This window comes from Podarcis vaucheri, assembly GCF_965113315.1.
Source record: "Podarcis vaucheri genome assembly, chromosome: 2".
Lineage (NCBI taxonomy): Eukaryota > Metazoa > Chordata > Lepidosauria > Squamata > Lacertidae > Podarcis > Podarcis vaucheri.
The window spans coordinates 41976153-41991620 of NC_138760.1; the positions used below are offsets into that span (position 1 = coordinate 41976153).

At 45.5% G+C, this 15468-nt stretch overlaps 1 protein-coding gene across 2 annotated transcripts in view; it reads right to left on the minus strand.

Moving 5' to 3' along the window:
- SEPTIN9 (septin 9) overlaps positions 1-15468 on the minus strand; it is a 216908-nt gene that overhangs the window by 158453 nt on the left and 42987 nt on the right. The window contains exon 1 of one of the 2 annotated variants that reach the window (XM_082203941.1): positions 5435-6094. The exons of the other annotated variant lie outside the window; for it this stretch is intronic. Coding sequence (XP_082060067.1) covers positions 5435-5456 — 22 coding nt within the window. The 5' untranslated portion in view covers positions 5457-6094. Of the gene's footprint in view, positions 1-5434; positions 6095-15468 lie in introns of those variants that run through there. 2 annotated transcript variants of the gene reach the window in all.

Sequence of the window (15468 nt, forward strand, 5' to 3'; positions counted from 1 at the left end):
TGAATGTTCTTGCTCTCATTTTGCAAATGAAAAACAAACATTTTGATACCATACTATGAGTGCGACACTGAACTGTTTCAGTGTTAACTTTGATTGTCCTTGAATCTTTCCACCACACTTGCCACACCCTTTGAGATCCACTGCCTCAATACCTCTATTCATTGGGATAAGGCTACTAGCCTAGGCTCTCCTTGGCTCAGGCTGTACTCAGCTCCCTTCCAATTTCTGCTCATGTGACCTGTGCAAGTCTTGTAGTTGGCCTTAAAGTAACAGTACCCTATACTAAAGTTACTTTGAAAAAAGCATTAAGTTTGTGGTCTTATATTGGAATGTAAGCCTGCAGGTAGGGAGTGTCATATTTTGATTTCATGTAAGCCACTTTGGGAGCCTTTTTGGCTAAAGAGTGGGGTACAAATGCTCACTATAGATGATAGAAAGAAAGAAAGAAAGAAAGAAAGAAAGAAAGAAAGAAAGAAAGAAAGAAAGAAAGAAGTAGATGCCCATCTCCTTGTCCTAATGCTGGCCAATGCCTTGTATGCAACTGACTTTTGCTGCAGGCCTGTGCCAATTTGAAACACATGGCACTGGATGCAGCTGTGAGCCATTTCTTAGGTGGACTTTATGTGGACAGGGCTGGTCTTCTCCTTGTTTTCATGAATAGTTCCATGATGCAGGCCTAGCATGCACCACATACCGTATTTTTTGCACCATAACACTCACTTTTTTCCTCCTAGAAAGTAAGGGGAAATGTCTGTGTGTGTTATGGAGGGAATGCCTACGGGTGGCATGCCTACGGATTTTCCTCCTCTAAAAACTATGTGCGTGTTATGGTTGGGTGCGTGTTATAGAGCGAAAAATACGGTAGTTTGCAGGGCAGAAGTCACATACTGCTCTCAATGGAAAGCAGTTCTAATTCAAGCCAGTATTGCACAAAGTGGCCATGTAGTGGACCCTTACATTGTCAGTATCAAAAACATGTGATTCTGCATAGTTCTGAGTGTATTAAAACATAAAAAGAGGCTGAAAAAAAGGAATAATTGGATTGTACGGGCAAGACCTACATTGTACATTGATTCATAGGCCAGATCTGCACAGCTTGTGAACCACCAAGCAAAAGACAGCCCAGCCCACCCGCTGAATCTTGTGGCTTGTAAAGTGCTATACAACTTCTTGGTTTTTGCTATCCTGGGCAAGTAACAAAATCAGGTGGTCTATTGACTCCTTGGTAGGCTAGGTTTGGCTAACACCACACACTGCACTCTGTTGTAAGAGGCATGTTTTATGCGTGGGTGTGTGGCACTTGAGACTCACTCCCATAGTCCTCCATGTGAAGAATTTACATGCTGAAGCTATGCATGAACTGCTCAAAGCTAAACTAAAACCTACATGCAGCCAGTGGATGCAGTGCAAATAAATGCTGCTGATATACATTCCCTCTATCTGATCAAAGTCATCCAATCTGTGCTGCTAATTACAAAAGAAAACCCATCAAAATTAGATATTATGTGACTATGGTTTGTGGGAGGGATTACTATGTTGCTCTCTTCCTCCTCCTCCTCCCTCTCTCTCTCTCCCTCTCTCCCACACTCTCTCTCATGTGCCGTTTCTGCTCCCGCTGGTTCAGAGCACTTAGACAGACAGGGTTATATAACCTTATTTATACTTTGCACAATTGTGCATTTTTGCAAACTGGCTCAGTGGGACCATAAAACGTTGTTGCTGATGGCGAGGAACAGAGGAAATGCAAGGGGCACTCATTTGAAAGCAGGTATCATTGCCACGCATGAATGTACAGAACTCTTCAGTGATTTGCAAGAGGGAGAGAGGACCCAAGAAAATGATAGGTAATCTTTGAGGCAGCAGAGGGCAGATGCAAATATTTACCAATATTTATATAGGAATTCTTATGCCACCACAACACAAATTCATATAAAATATCAGTGTGACATATATAGAAGCATTTTCATGGATAACACTGATGTGTACAGAAGCATTGCAGGGCAGCCCTGACTATCAGAAAAGTGAAGCGACTTTCCATGCAGTGTTGACATTGCTGCTGCTGACTCCTGACTCTGCCGGGACAGTGGATGTGACTGTGTAACTCAAATTGTGTTGCTGGACCACAACAGGGCCCCAGGATAGACCAGAGCCGAGTTCAGTTTTAGTTCGACACTGCTGTGCTCCACCCTCACTTGGTGGTTTTCTCTAGGACATGTGGTTTTGCTTCCAGTGTGGATGCCCAACAGCTAAAGCCAGGAACGCCCAAGATAGCCATACAGCTTCCCAGCTTCTACTTCAGTCATGCCAGGTGAATAAATTCAGGAACAGGCATGGGCTTGGGGGGCTAGAAGGTGGCAGCATGTTCTTTGCTTGGCTATCAGACACATTTTTTTAAAAAAAGGAAGTCATTTTGACACAAGGCTACAGCTTTCTTGTCTGCAAGAAGTAGTAGAAGAATACCAGGCACACCCAGCTTTTCCCAAAAGCAATGAGGACAGCCTGAGCTAGCCAATGTGGCTAAATTCAAGGCCATATAGTCATTTCTAGCACACAGATGTTCTTTCTGGGAAGGAAGGGTCAAAGCAACACTAATGCTGAGGCAAATGGAAATCAGGCTATGACAAAACACTCTTCCTGAGTATGGGCAGTGGGTGTTTCTTCATGAGATAACTTCTGCTCTGAAGATTCAGGGACAAAGTTACATAATCAAAATGGCGTGTGTGTGTGTGCACGCACACACACAGAGGCATACACAGTGTTTTAGAACTGAGGTGGCTAATCTATGGCCCTCCAGATATCATTGAACACCAACTCACATCAGCTCCAGCCACCCTAGCAATGGTCAGGAATGAGGTTAGTTCTAGTCCACACAGAGCTTCCTCAGCCCTGCTTCAGGCTGTTCAAAGCACTTGACAGAATTACCTCAGTAATTCTTACCACAACTCTGTCAGTGCTGGCTCTAGGCCCAGGGTTGTTGTTTTTTGTTTGGGTGGGGGTGGGGGAGGGCCCTCAGAGGATCCCCACTTCCTCAACACCATCAATCCTTTAATGTGGAAGAGGGTATTTCAGCTTTACATGACAATGTCCTCCTGCTAAGGAAGCCTGTTCAACACAACTATTAAAGGTGCAGGAGCACACACACACACCCGTCCTCTTTTGCACCTGACAACCAAGGGAGAAAGTCAAGCACATGAGCAGGCAGTGGCCACACATGGGGGTGAGCAGGGTGACAGGTGACTCAGAGCCAGGGAGTTTGGTCAGCGTTGGGCTTTGGCATGTGACCCGTGATGTCCAAGCCCTGAATTTGGTTAGACTGGCCAATATTATTCTCCCTATACTGCAGAAGATGGTACCCGTTCATGACAGAGATGAGATTTCAGCGAGAAACATCCTGGTTTATGGTCCAATCCCTTATCTATACTATACCACACAGTGGCATGCCTTTGCCTCCACCTCCTCTGCTGCAGAAACATTTCTGAACTTCAACAACTCTGTTTCATGGTGCTTTAAAAAAATAACAATCTCTAAATTTCTGTTAACTGCAAAACCACCACAACGAATAACTACAAAGAGGAATTATGGCTTTCAACCACCTGCTAACAGTTGAGAATGGATAATGATGTGACCAAGCGGCTTCAGGCTTCAGTAACAAGATATGGCCCAAAGTGGTAGACCTACATTTTGGTGGGCCCTGTAGTTTGAACTGGGGTCTGGGATGAGGTCTGGGAAACCACTGTTGTCTTCTTCAGTTGGATTGTTCCACAACAGATCACCATACCTTTACATCACCTTTAAAAGTAAAGGTAAAGGTACCCCTGCCCATATGGGCCAGTCGTGTCCGACTCTGGGGTTGCGCGCCCATCTCGCTTAAGATGCTGTCCGGAGACACTTCCGGGTCACGTGGCCAGCGTGACAAAGCTGCTCTGGCGAGCCAGCACCAGCGCAGCACACGGAAACGCCGTTTACCTTCCCGCTATAAAGCGGTACCTATTTATCTACTTGCACTTAAGAGTGCTTTCGAACTGCTAGTGGGCAGGAGCTGGGACCGAACAACGGGAGCTCACCCTGCCGCGGGGATTCGAACCGCTGAACATACGATCGGCAAGTCCTAGGCGCTGAGGTTTTACCCACAGCGCCACCCGCATCTCTTACATCACCTTTACTGACCCTCAAACTTCAAGATTGTTGAAATATATGCAAGCAAATCATAATAATCATGCAATTCAAATTGGGTCTACTAGATCCAAAAAAAATTAAACAATATGGACTAAAGTCGCTTCTGGGGCCCCTCTGGAATTAGGGGCCCTGAAGCTTAAGCTTCATTAGTTTCATTGTAGATCCACCCAGGCATTCAATTTACATATTAAGGATGCTACATTTCACTGGGTCATGCCATTGTTCCCTCTAGCTCAACATGGCCTACAGCAACTGGCAAGGGCTCTCCAGGGATTTTGACGGGGATTCTTTCCCAGCCCTACCTGGAAATGTCAGGGTTTGAACCTGGGGTTCTTCTGGATGCAATGCAAATGCTCTACCACTGACTATGACCCTTCCTGCTATGCTAAGTGTCTTGAGGAACTGCACATCATTTGGGATTGAGGCTGAAACACTTCTTTGATTAAATCAGCAGCACAAAGACATCTTAAACTTTAAACCCCATTTTCCAGCATGGTGTGCTCTTGCCCAAAAGTAAATTGCCTGTAAAATGAGGCAGTGCAGAGAGAAATATCTGCAGCAACCGTACTGAATTAACCTTCATTTTCCAGGGTTATGCTACCTACACAGGGAATACGCACGCACCCGGGACACCCTATCCTAGCAACGAGAAACCCCCTTGCCCAGCAACTAAATCTCTCCAGGGAGCAATACAAACATTTCCAGAGGATAAAGAGCGGGTGGAAGCTCCTGCCTTTTCACACAAGTTTTGGCACGAAAGGCAGCGCTAAACCACAACACACAGGCAAACAAACTGAGCGGCCAACATCCAGAATATAAAGGCATCCTCCAGCCAGAGCTGGGATAGCCCCCGCCCCAGTTCTCCAAGCTTCCCCACCACCACCAACTGCCCAAATTCACACTTAACAGGCTCTGCATTCATTCTCTTCCCTTGAAAATTCACCCAAAAACTGGAAAAGAAGGGGAGTGGGGATGAAGTAGGGGTAAGAATCAAATGAAATCCAGATCCAGAAAACCGTTTTGACCCTTGCTACTTCTCTAGCAACAACATCTATGTGCAGACCATAAAAATGGTTAGGGGAAGGCAGAGTTAAAGAAATGCAACTTATAGAATGCTGGAGTGAAATAAGAGAGGTTGGCTGATCTGCTTCCAATGAAGCTGAAGAACCCACAAGGGGCAATGGGTGAAAGTGGGGGTGAAAGACAGAAATACACACACACACACACACACACCCTATCAAATGACTCCAGCACTCACCTGTAATCCGGTCCCTCTCCATCCCGACCAGATGTATTCAGCATCCGCCTGTCCCAAATTGTACTTTTTAACCACTCTCCCTGTTGCTTTCCCCCAGCTTTCCTTCTCCTCCTCCTCCTCCTCTTCTTCTTCAAAAAATGTTTTTAGTCTAATTTCTTCAACCGGCTGCAATCACGAATGCACCCAGATTACCACATTTCCATGTGCTGATCATATGTTTGTGCTCCAAACTGAAGTAGCTTTGTCTCGTTGAAATAAAGAGAGAGAGAGGAATAAAGAAGGTGCCAAAGGCATGACCCAGGAAAAAAGAGAGAAATTCAATGTGATTTCTCTCTCCCCCCCCCAACTCGAAAAAAATATATTCTGCCACGTGCAGGGCTAAACTGAGAAACTCAGTTCACCCGCAAGACAGTCTTAAAGGCACAGTGCGTACATTTCCAGGACAAGGCTGCCGCTCTCTTGACTTGTCATTTAATATTAGCTGGGAGATGCTCTGCAACTTGGCTCCTTGGAACAAAGCAAGCAACTCTCCGCCAGCTGCTAAAAAGTCTCTCCTGATTTCTCCATGCTTAATTCTGCTGCCGTTTCTCCTCCTCCCTTACTTTTTTGGCTTAAAAAGCACTTCGTAGCTCCAGAAGCCAGCTGATTCCTCCATCCAGCCTGGTCTGAGGTTTTGTGATTGGTTTTTTTTTGGGGGGGGTCAAATTATACACAAACTATTCTGCTGATGAAGGCTGACTTCACTCCTCAGTAGAGAGAGAGAGAGAGAGAGAGAGAGAGAGAGAGAGAGAGAGAGAATCACAGGCTGTTAGCTACTAGGAAGGATTACGGCACATGTTTGCTGTCTCCAGTGAAGAGGCTTCCTACTCAGTCTTGGCAAGGAGCTGCTGTGTTGCCTTGGCATGAGGAACTGGACCTTCCCTTGTCACATTTGCCAACAGAGAGATGGGGCTCCTACAGCTGGCCTGTAACTGAGAGGCTGAAAAATCTCTGCCAGTGATGGGGTGGTGGTGGTGGAAGAGCGTAGAGGGAAAAGGCTGGATCTCCAGGAGCCCCTGTCAAAAACTCAAGGTGATGAAGTCTGTGCTGGCAAAGCAACCAACCAGGGTGGAAATTAAATGGAATGGTCACAGTGAGCTCACCAACAAGGTGGGGTATCACAGCTGGTTTATTAAATTGTTGCTATGACTTGGGAGGGTGCTGGCATGGGCATCCCCCCTTGCAATGCCTACCAGAGAATGGACTTGGACTTCTTTGCAGCTGTCAGGGCGGGTCTGCAATGGGTTATTTACAGCAACAGGATGTGCTCATTTAGCATCTCTTCCCATCAAGGCAGCCCACCCATGCCTTGAGCTTAGCCATCATTCATCCCTGGTCTACCCAACAAGAGGGGGCCATAGCACAGTTTTTGCAGCATCTCCTGGCCGCAAAACTGAAGGTGTGGTTTGGATTGCTGGTGGGTGGGTGGAAATGCCTTTTGGGTGCATGGCTGGACTGCATCAAGCTGGCAGAACTTGTGACTTACCAAGCCAAATGCAGATCACCCAGAGCTTGAGAAAATTCCTGGCTCTACTGCCAGGAGGTTGTTGAGCTGCTGGCAGGCTGCCATACATGGCTAAGTGGGCTGCATTTGGCTTGCTAGGTCCCAAGTTGTGCAGGCTGGGCTAGACTGTCCCTTTCAGCTCCAGGGTTTGGTCAACCAACATCTCTCCAGGAAGTTTTTAAAAAACGAGTAGGTTGATTGCAATATGTCAATGGTCATGCATGTGGAGTTTCAGGAAGCGGCCATTAGCAAGCAACCAGATTCCTGCCAGTCCTATTCATAGCGCTGCCTCCACATAAATTCTGCACAGATAGCCAATGCTAACAAATGGGCCTGCACTGGAAACACTCTAGAAAGCACTCCTGTGGAAACAAATGTTGCCAGGCCCACAAGCTGCTGAGCCTGAAAGTATTCTTCAGATCTCCCAGTCCAGTTTCCAGTAAAGAGAAGAAGGAGCCTCCAAAGCCATTAGTCCAAAGGTGGGGAACCTATGACCATCCAGTGGTTGCTGGTCTACAGCTCTCATCACTCCTGTCCATTGACCATGCTGGCTGGGTCAGATGAGAGTAGGAGTTCAAAAACATCCAGAGGGCTGCAGGTGCCCCATCCCTGTGTCCATGCCATTCATCCAATAAAATCCACCACTTTGACTATTACAGTGCAGTAAACCTGACACAAATCCTGAGTGGATTCCCTAAGACGGTTGAATAGCACCTTGTACACCTCTTTCTGGAAACACCGGCAGCCATGCTGGCACCAAACATATTGCCCTGCTTTCCTTTGGACCACATCAGTGAGGCTGAGAGGGCAGTCGTGTCATCTGGACAGCCCAAGGACTCCATACACAGCCCAGGCTTGCACCATGGAAGGTCACTTTGGTGCTTCTAATGCAGCTGTTTGACTTCACTCCTGGAGGTGAATTCCATTGTCTCTCAAGACAGACAGATGCCAACAGGAGAAAGACCTGTTTTATATATGCAGTGGGTTGTGGGACTCGGAGGAAATTTTATGCACCCATAGACTGCATGCAGAACATGTGTGATGCAGAATGTATGTTTGCTCAGTTCATGTACTGCCTGCCTGCCACACATGCTTCCAGGATAGGTGTGTAAGCCAGAGACTCATTTTGCACTTCTCACCCACATGTAGCTCAACCATAAACTGGGAGCCTTACGAACCCACCCTTTGTCTTATTGTCAACATAACATTTGCAAATACAACTGCAAGGTCTGGGGCACAGGTGTATTATCCTCACATTACACATGAATTCATGGCCGAACTGAGATTTATTTATTTCTATTTATTTATGAACATAAGGTAATTCTGCTGGATCAGACCAATGGCCCATTTACTTCAGCATCCTGTCCACACAGGAGTCAACCAGATTCCTGTGAGAAGCCTGCAAGCTGGACACAAGTGCAACAGCACCCTGCAATTCCCAACAACTGCTGTTTGGAGGCATGCTACCTCTGACAGTGGAGGCAGAACATAGCCGCCATCTAATCCTCTTCTAAAGTCATCCATTTTAAAGCCATCACTGCCTCCTGCATCTCACATTTATTCCTTCATGGAACCCAGAGTAGCAGGTGCAGGTGATTCCCTGGTGGTCTCCTGTCTAGGCACTGACCAAACCCAGACTTGCATAGCCTCATGTGCCTTAAGACCACACCCTGGGACTAGAGATTCCCCATTCACTGATCTTCTTAGGTCAGGCAGACTTCTGCAACACTTGGGACATACCTCACAACAAAGGATGCTTGAGAAGCATGCCTTGGGGTTACATTAAAACTGTCCTTCCAAGTGCTTGTCTATCTGCACAGCTGTCACGGCTTCCTCTAGAGCCCTCCCATGTTTGAGAATATCCTTCCCAGGGCCTGGACTCCAAATTTAGATGTGCTGTTCCAGCCTGCTTGACCCATGCTGACTAAGTGGAATAATTTTGCATCATGGAGAATGAGTATGGCTTGACTACATCCCCCAAATGACATATCTCTCTCTCTCTCTCTCTCTCTCTCTCTCTCTCTCTCTCTCTTATAAGCGCATGACATTGCTGGTCTGCATTTATCTGGTGATTCATTTCCATCCCCAGATTATTAGGACAGATGAATCATCTTCCCATGAAGCTGGAGAAGCAGCTAAGAATTCTGCCTTTTGGGCTGCACCCTCCATAGGCAGGCAGGCACTGAACTTATATGTGCTTTCCCCACATGTCTGCTAAATATGGCATTCTGGTTACTGGGGGTGGGTGAGCAGGACAGGAAGTGGCATGTGGGATCAGACAAATGCATTCCAACCAATGTTGTCCCTTCGGAGAAAAAAAGTAGGAAACACAGCAGCAGGCACTCAGTCACTCCTTCTAAACCTTGAGTAATTATAGGATCCCTTCAAATACTCTGACACAGGAAGGCTTGTTTAATGTCTTTCATATCTGACGGTGCAACTCTGGATGCCCCTTTCTGCCTACAATCTCTTATACAGTCATCTTGCAGGATTAGACAGCTAAGCAAGAAGCTATGTCTTTCCATACATGGTAAGAAACTCTGGATTTTTCATTGAACTGTATAATACAGAAGACAAGGCTACGTGGCCTGCTCAGGCTCCAATGTGTGTTATATAGCAGTAGTGTGATATAGTGGTGTGCTATGCAGCTGATTACAGGGAGAACAGAAACTCCTTGTTATCACTCCCCAGGCCATTTCTGAGCATGATTCAAAGAGCTGCTTATGACCTGCAAAGCCTATACAGCTTGGGTCCAGGCTATTGGATGGACTGAATCTCCCTATATGAGCCTGCCCAGGCTTTGGGGCTTTCGGGGAACACCTTTCTCTTGGTCTTGGCACCTTCATAGGGATGTTTGGTGAAGCCATGAGGGAGGGTCTTCTTGGTGGCTGCTCCTGGATTGTGGAACTCCCTCCCACAGGAGGCTAGGCTGGTGCCCTCTCTGTTTCCTTTTGCTGGCAAGCAAAGACTTTTCTGTTCTGACAGACTTTTGAGGCAGGGTCTTCTGAGGCTGCATGTTGTGCTTTTAGATGCGTCCAGTACTGCCTTTAATGGAGTTACTTTTTAATATGTATAGTGTATGTTTAGTTGTAGCTGTCTAACGGCTTATTCACAGTTGCCTTTCCTCTGCACCTTCCAAGCACTTTAAAGCTCTGTGTCAGAACACACTCTCTCTCTTTGCCCCGGAGCTCTCCCTGCAAAAACCCACTCTTTAAAGCTGAACTGGAGCAAACAGCAATCCACAGAAAACCCGAACTGCGATTTAAAGAGTGGCTTTTCACAGAGAAAGCTCTTGGACAAAAAGAGAGTGTGCTTGGACTTGGAGTTTTAAAGCACAGACCTGTGCCTGGAAAGAGCAGGACAAAAGCTAAGTGTGGATATGCCCTTAATTTATGCTGTGAGCTGCCTTGGGTGTTGCAGTGGGAGAATGGCAAGATATTAAAAAATAAATAAATAGCAGTGTGCCAGGAATATACCCTATTCCAAGTACCTCCAAGCAAAGGCAAAGTTGTGGGGAAGTCCTTATAAAGCTATTCTTTCTTTTCAGTATGTTTTCTTTCAATTTGAGAATGGGAGATGCTTGAAGGTATAAAATATGTGTGTGAGAGAGAGTGATTTGCTATATTCTGTCTACATGTTTTGGATGGAGCTAACCTCTTGCAAAACTCACAGGAGAGTTCAGATATTTTTTTTTAAAAAAAACTAAAGATAAAAAATGTATCTTTTTTACATTTTAGTGACTAGTGGGGTGCCACAGGGTTCTGTCTTGGGCCCGGTCTTATTCAACATCTTTATCAACGACTTGGATGATGGACTCAAGGGCATCCTGATCAAATTTGCAGATGACACCAAACTGGGAGGGGTGGCTAACACCCCAGAGGACAGGATCACACTTCAAAACGACCTTGACAGATTAGAGAACTGGGCAAAAATAAACAAGATGAATTTTAACAGGGAGAAATGTAAAGTATTGCACTTGGGCAAAAAAAATGAGAGGCACAAATACAAGATGGGTGACACCTGGCTTGAGAGCAGTACATGTGAAAAGGATCTAGGAGTCTTGGTTGACCACAAACTTGACATGAGCCAACAGTGTAACGCGGCAGCTAAAAAAGCCAATGCAATTCTGGGCTGCATCAATAGGAGTATAGCATCTAGATCAAGGGAAGTAATAGTGCCACTGTATTCTGCTCTGGTCAGACCACACCTGGAGTACTGTGTCCAGTTCTGGGCGCCACAATTCAAGAAGGACACTGACAAACTGGAACGTGTCCAGAGGAGGGCAACCAAGATGGTCAAGGGCCTGGAAACGATGCCTTATGAGGAACGGCTAAGGGAGCTGGGCATGTTTAGCCTGGAGAAGAGGAGGTTAAGGGGTGATATGATAGCCATGTTCAAATATATAAAAGGATGTCACATAGAGGAGGGAGAAAGGTTGTTTTCTGCTGCTCCGGAGAAGCGGACACGGAGCAATGGATCCAAACTACAAGAAAGAAGATTCCACCTAATCATTAGGAAGAACTTCCTGACAGTAAGAGCTGTTCGACAGTGGAATTTGCTGCCAAGGAGTGTGGTGGAGTCTCCTACTTTGGAGGTCTTTAAGCAGAGGCTTGACAACCATATGTCAGGAGTGCTCTGATGGTGTTTCCTGCTTGGCAGGGGGTTGGACTCGATGGCCCTTGTGGTCTCTTCCAACTCTATGATTCTATGATTCTATGATTCTATGATCTTTCTGCACAGATAAACATTTGCATATAAGTTTCATTAACTTTCAGCCCAGCCAGCCACCATCTTTAGCTGCTGACATGGAAAGCTTTTTCTTGGATGGGGTGTGGGGACAGGAAGAAAAGCAAAATCCAATTAAAGGCTCGAAACTTCGGTTTGGACAGACCTTGTCTTTCATGCTCAGAAGTCCTTTCCAAAGCAACAAGGGCAGTGCTCGCAACAGAGAGACAAATAAAGCATCCATTATGCAGGCAGCCAAGCTCAGACAGCTTTGGATATTCTGAGCAGCTTCAGAAATGCAGGAAGTGTAAGGGAATCCCAGGCTGGATGCTGGGATTATCCACAGTGTACAGACAATGAACACAGCAATTCCAAGGAATGCAGTGTTCTCATTGGTCCAAGCACCATGCACCACACATGACATACACAGTATCTGCACTTATGAAACTTCCTTAGAGCAGGTCAGGCAATTGGTTCAACTAGCCCAGCATTGCCTACTACATGGCTAGTCCCCTCCTGGTGTTGTTAGACTACAGTTCCCTTCATCTCTGACCACTGACCACATTGGCTACGGATGATGGGAATCTGAAGCCCAATAAAATATTGAGGATGCCATGTTGGCTACCTTTGGGCTACTTTGAAAGGCAGAGGTCTTACAGGTGTTTTTAGGGTAGCGTGACAGATGCGGCTGCATTGGGTGCAGGAGGCGCCACAACAATGCTGTAGAACGGAGCACGAGAGATTGGGGGGGGGGGACGGCCAGCAACTTTTAGTTTCGCACAGAGCGCTGCTGAAATTTGAGAGCCCGAAGTCTGCCACTGCATGCTGCCTGCGGTATTTTAATTGGTACACCAGTAATCAAACAAAACTCTAGTAGGATAACTGGCACATATTTTCTGGTATATTTACTTACTTTCTTAAGATTTTTGTGGCAAGCCATCAGTCAGGAGCACAGAGATCACCCATGTGGAATGCTTTAACTATTGATAACCAATATAATAAAGTGCTAAGATCCAGTAGCAGATGCCCCATTATTAGGCAATTTAAATTTTCAAAGTTTTCCCAGGTGATTAGTCTCCCCGCCTCCCCCAAAATAATGAGCTGAATTTGAGGGGAGGGGGAATAAAAAACCTGTTGTCTAGCACCCCGGAATATTTTTAATGATAACATTGTAAAGAAACATATTGTAAGGGGAGCTGCCATCTCTGGGAGTTTACGAGCATATATTCATTTGTTATATTCAGAGTTTTAGTTTCTGGAGTTTTGGTCTGCAACTTTCATTAAGAATAGTTCCCCTCTGGCTGAACTGCTGTTGAGCAGAAAACCCATGGAATATCCTGCCTGAGCCTATTACTTCCTAGGAACTTGGATGGATGCTTTTAAAACTATAAACTTTTTTTTATCTATCCTGCATACTAAACTCTGCTTCCACATACCTCCTATACCACACATTATCTCCCAAGGAACATTTTTAATCACCAATTACTGACTACCTATAAGAATGGCTATCCATCAAAGCTACAGAGTGACTGAAGGTTATCTCGATAGCTCCAGGCCTTTCTGTTATGCAAGGCCCTTCATGCACACTGAGACATGCTGCTTGAAGGAGCAGGAAAGAAGGAATTTGCTTTGAGATGAGGAAAAAAATATTTAATAGCAAGACAGCTGTGTTTTCCAGTGTCTAGTGCCTTTCCCCAATCTGGTACCCTCCTGGTGCTGTTGACCTCCAATTACCATCAGCCCCAACCAACATGGTCAATGGTCAGGGATGCTGGGAGCCAGGGCCGGCACACCCACTAGGCAAAGTAAGGTGTCTTTGTCTCTGTCTCACACACAAGCTGCTCACTTCAGATTGAAAATATTTTTTAAACAAACATAAAACTTTGCTATGATAACCTAAATATACAACAGCAGAAACACTTGATTCAGAAAAGGGAAGACCTCATGAATATTTTTTTTTTAACATTGCTCTGGACCCAAACACTCCTCTCTGGACCCAGTTCCAGCAGTCCTGAGACAGGAAGGAAAAGTCTCGACTTGTACTCCATGAATAGCTCTGGTCCGAGGACAGATTTAGATGTGGGTACATTATTATGTGGCTAAGTTACAATTAGGGTTTCTGGAAAGCACTGCAGAGTAGCTGAAAGATCTTGTCTTTACCACCCCAACTCGGGCATGGCCAGAGAGCTCCTGCTTTCTCTACTTCTACCTCCTTCCCTTCTGGACACAGTTATTTATATATCTATGAAGGCAAGTTATAGGGCCACGGGGAAGAACAGAAGGGGAATTCAACTTGGACATCAATATGCCCATGGACATTTTGCAAAAAAAGAAAAACAACCTAACCACCAAAAATGAGTCTCAGAAGTCAAATGTTTCTTGGTACATGAGAAAGAAAGAATGGGTGGAGGTTATGATGTTCAAAATGCCATAAGAAGAAGACCAAATAATATTTCTGTAATTGATTGGCTTGTAACTTTTTCAGGGTTGGCCAGCGTACAAAACACAGTTCCTCACAGCCAGCACTCTTTGCAAGGACTCAGCTGGTGCTAGCATCAGAACCCTGCTACTGACCTTCCAGAGGACCACTCTCTAATTTCCACTCAGTCCAGGGTATAAGGTAGAAATTCAAAGACATTCCTGACCTGGCCTTTTCTCCTACAAGACACATACATGCAGAGGGAGAGACATACAGTGAAACACACTTATTCCCTAAAAGGACCACCAGACGAACCTTCACAAACATGACACTAGCCATTTTCTCTTGGTGGTTTGAACCAAGAGTCATTCTCTGCATACTGGACCCTACACATGCACCCACAGTCCCACACACAGAGAGGAGCATTGCAGTGCTAGCAGAATATGTAAAGGAGGGAAGCTGAGCAGCTTCTCCCTCACCCCATCCCCCACATACAGCAAAGTGTCATCACCACGGTACCTTTCAACACCTTTGCTGCAAATAGTTCACCTCTGCTCGCTTGGTTGCCGAAGCTCCTTATGGAGTAAAACTCTGTCTAGTCTTGTGCAGTTAGTTTGTTGCCTTCCCAGCACAGCCTACTGTTACTCCCAAGGCTATTACATTCCATGTAGATACATATTGGTTGGCATCAACAGATAATGAGTGCGTTTTATCTCTCTGTTGGTGTATTGTGTTTGAGCAAAGGGTAATCTGGAATGACACCAAAAAAAGTAATCAAACATAACTAAATTCCATTGTGCTTTGTTTTGTGAACAACTATCCATCCTTTCATAGTTACAAAAATTGAGGCCAGGAATCTGTTTTTGATATCAGAACTGGAGCTTGCACCCTTATCCTTTCACACACAAATCTACTCCTGTTTTCTACCACCACCAAACTTTCTTAATTTCAGGCTGCAAACCTAACCTCAGTCACATATGAGGAAGCCCCATTAAATTCAACAGTTTTGAGTAGACATGTTTAGGATCACACTATAAATTTGAAGGGGGAAACACTCTTTGTTCCCACTATAACCGATGGTAGTCAGTCTCATACACCTTTGTTGATCTACTGTACATCTACCTAGTAGACACAGACCTACCCTTTGTCCACCCTGGTCTAGTTGAAAGACAGCCATGAGACAACCTTCTTTAATATCTCATAGATGGAAAATCTGTGGTATAGTAGAGAATAGTGTAACCTGGATCTGTTGAATCTCAGCTGCTGGGCACAATGCTGGCATACAATTACTCTGATTGCACTTGCAAAATGAGGTCAGGGTTCTTGCACTGTGCCCTGCACAGACAT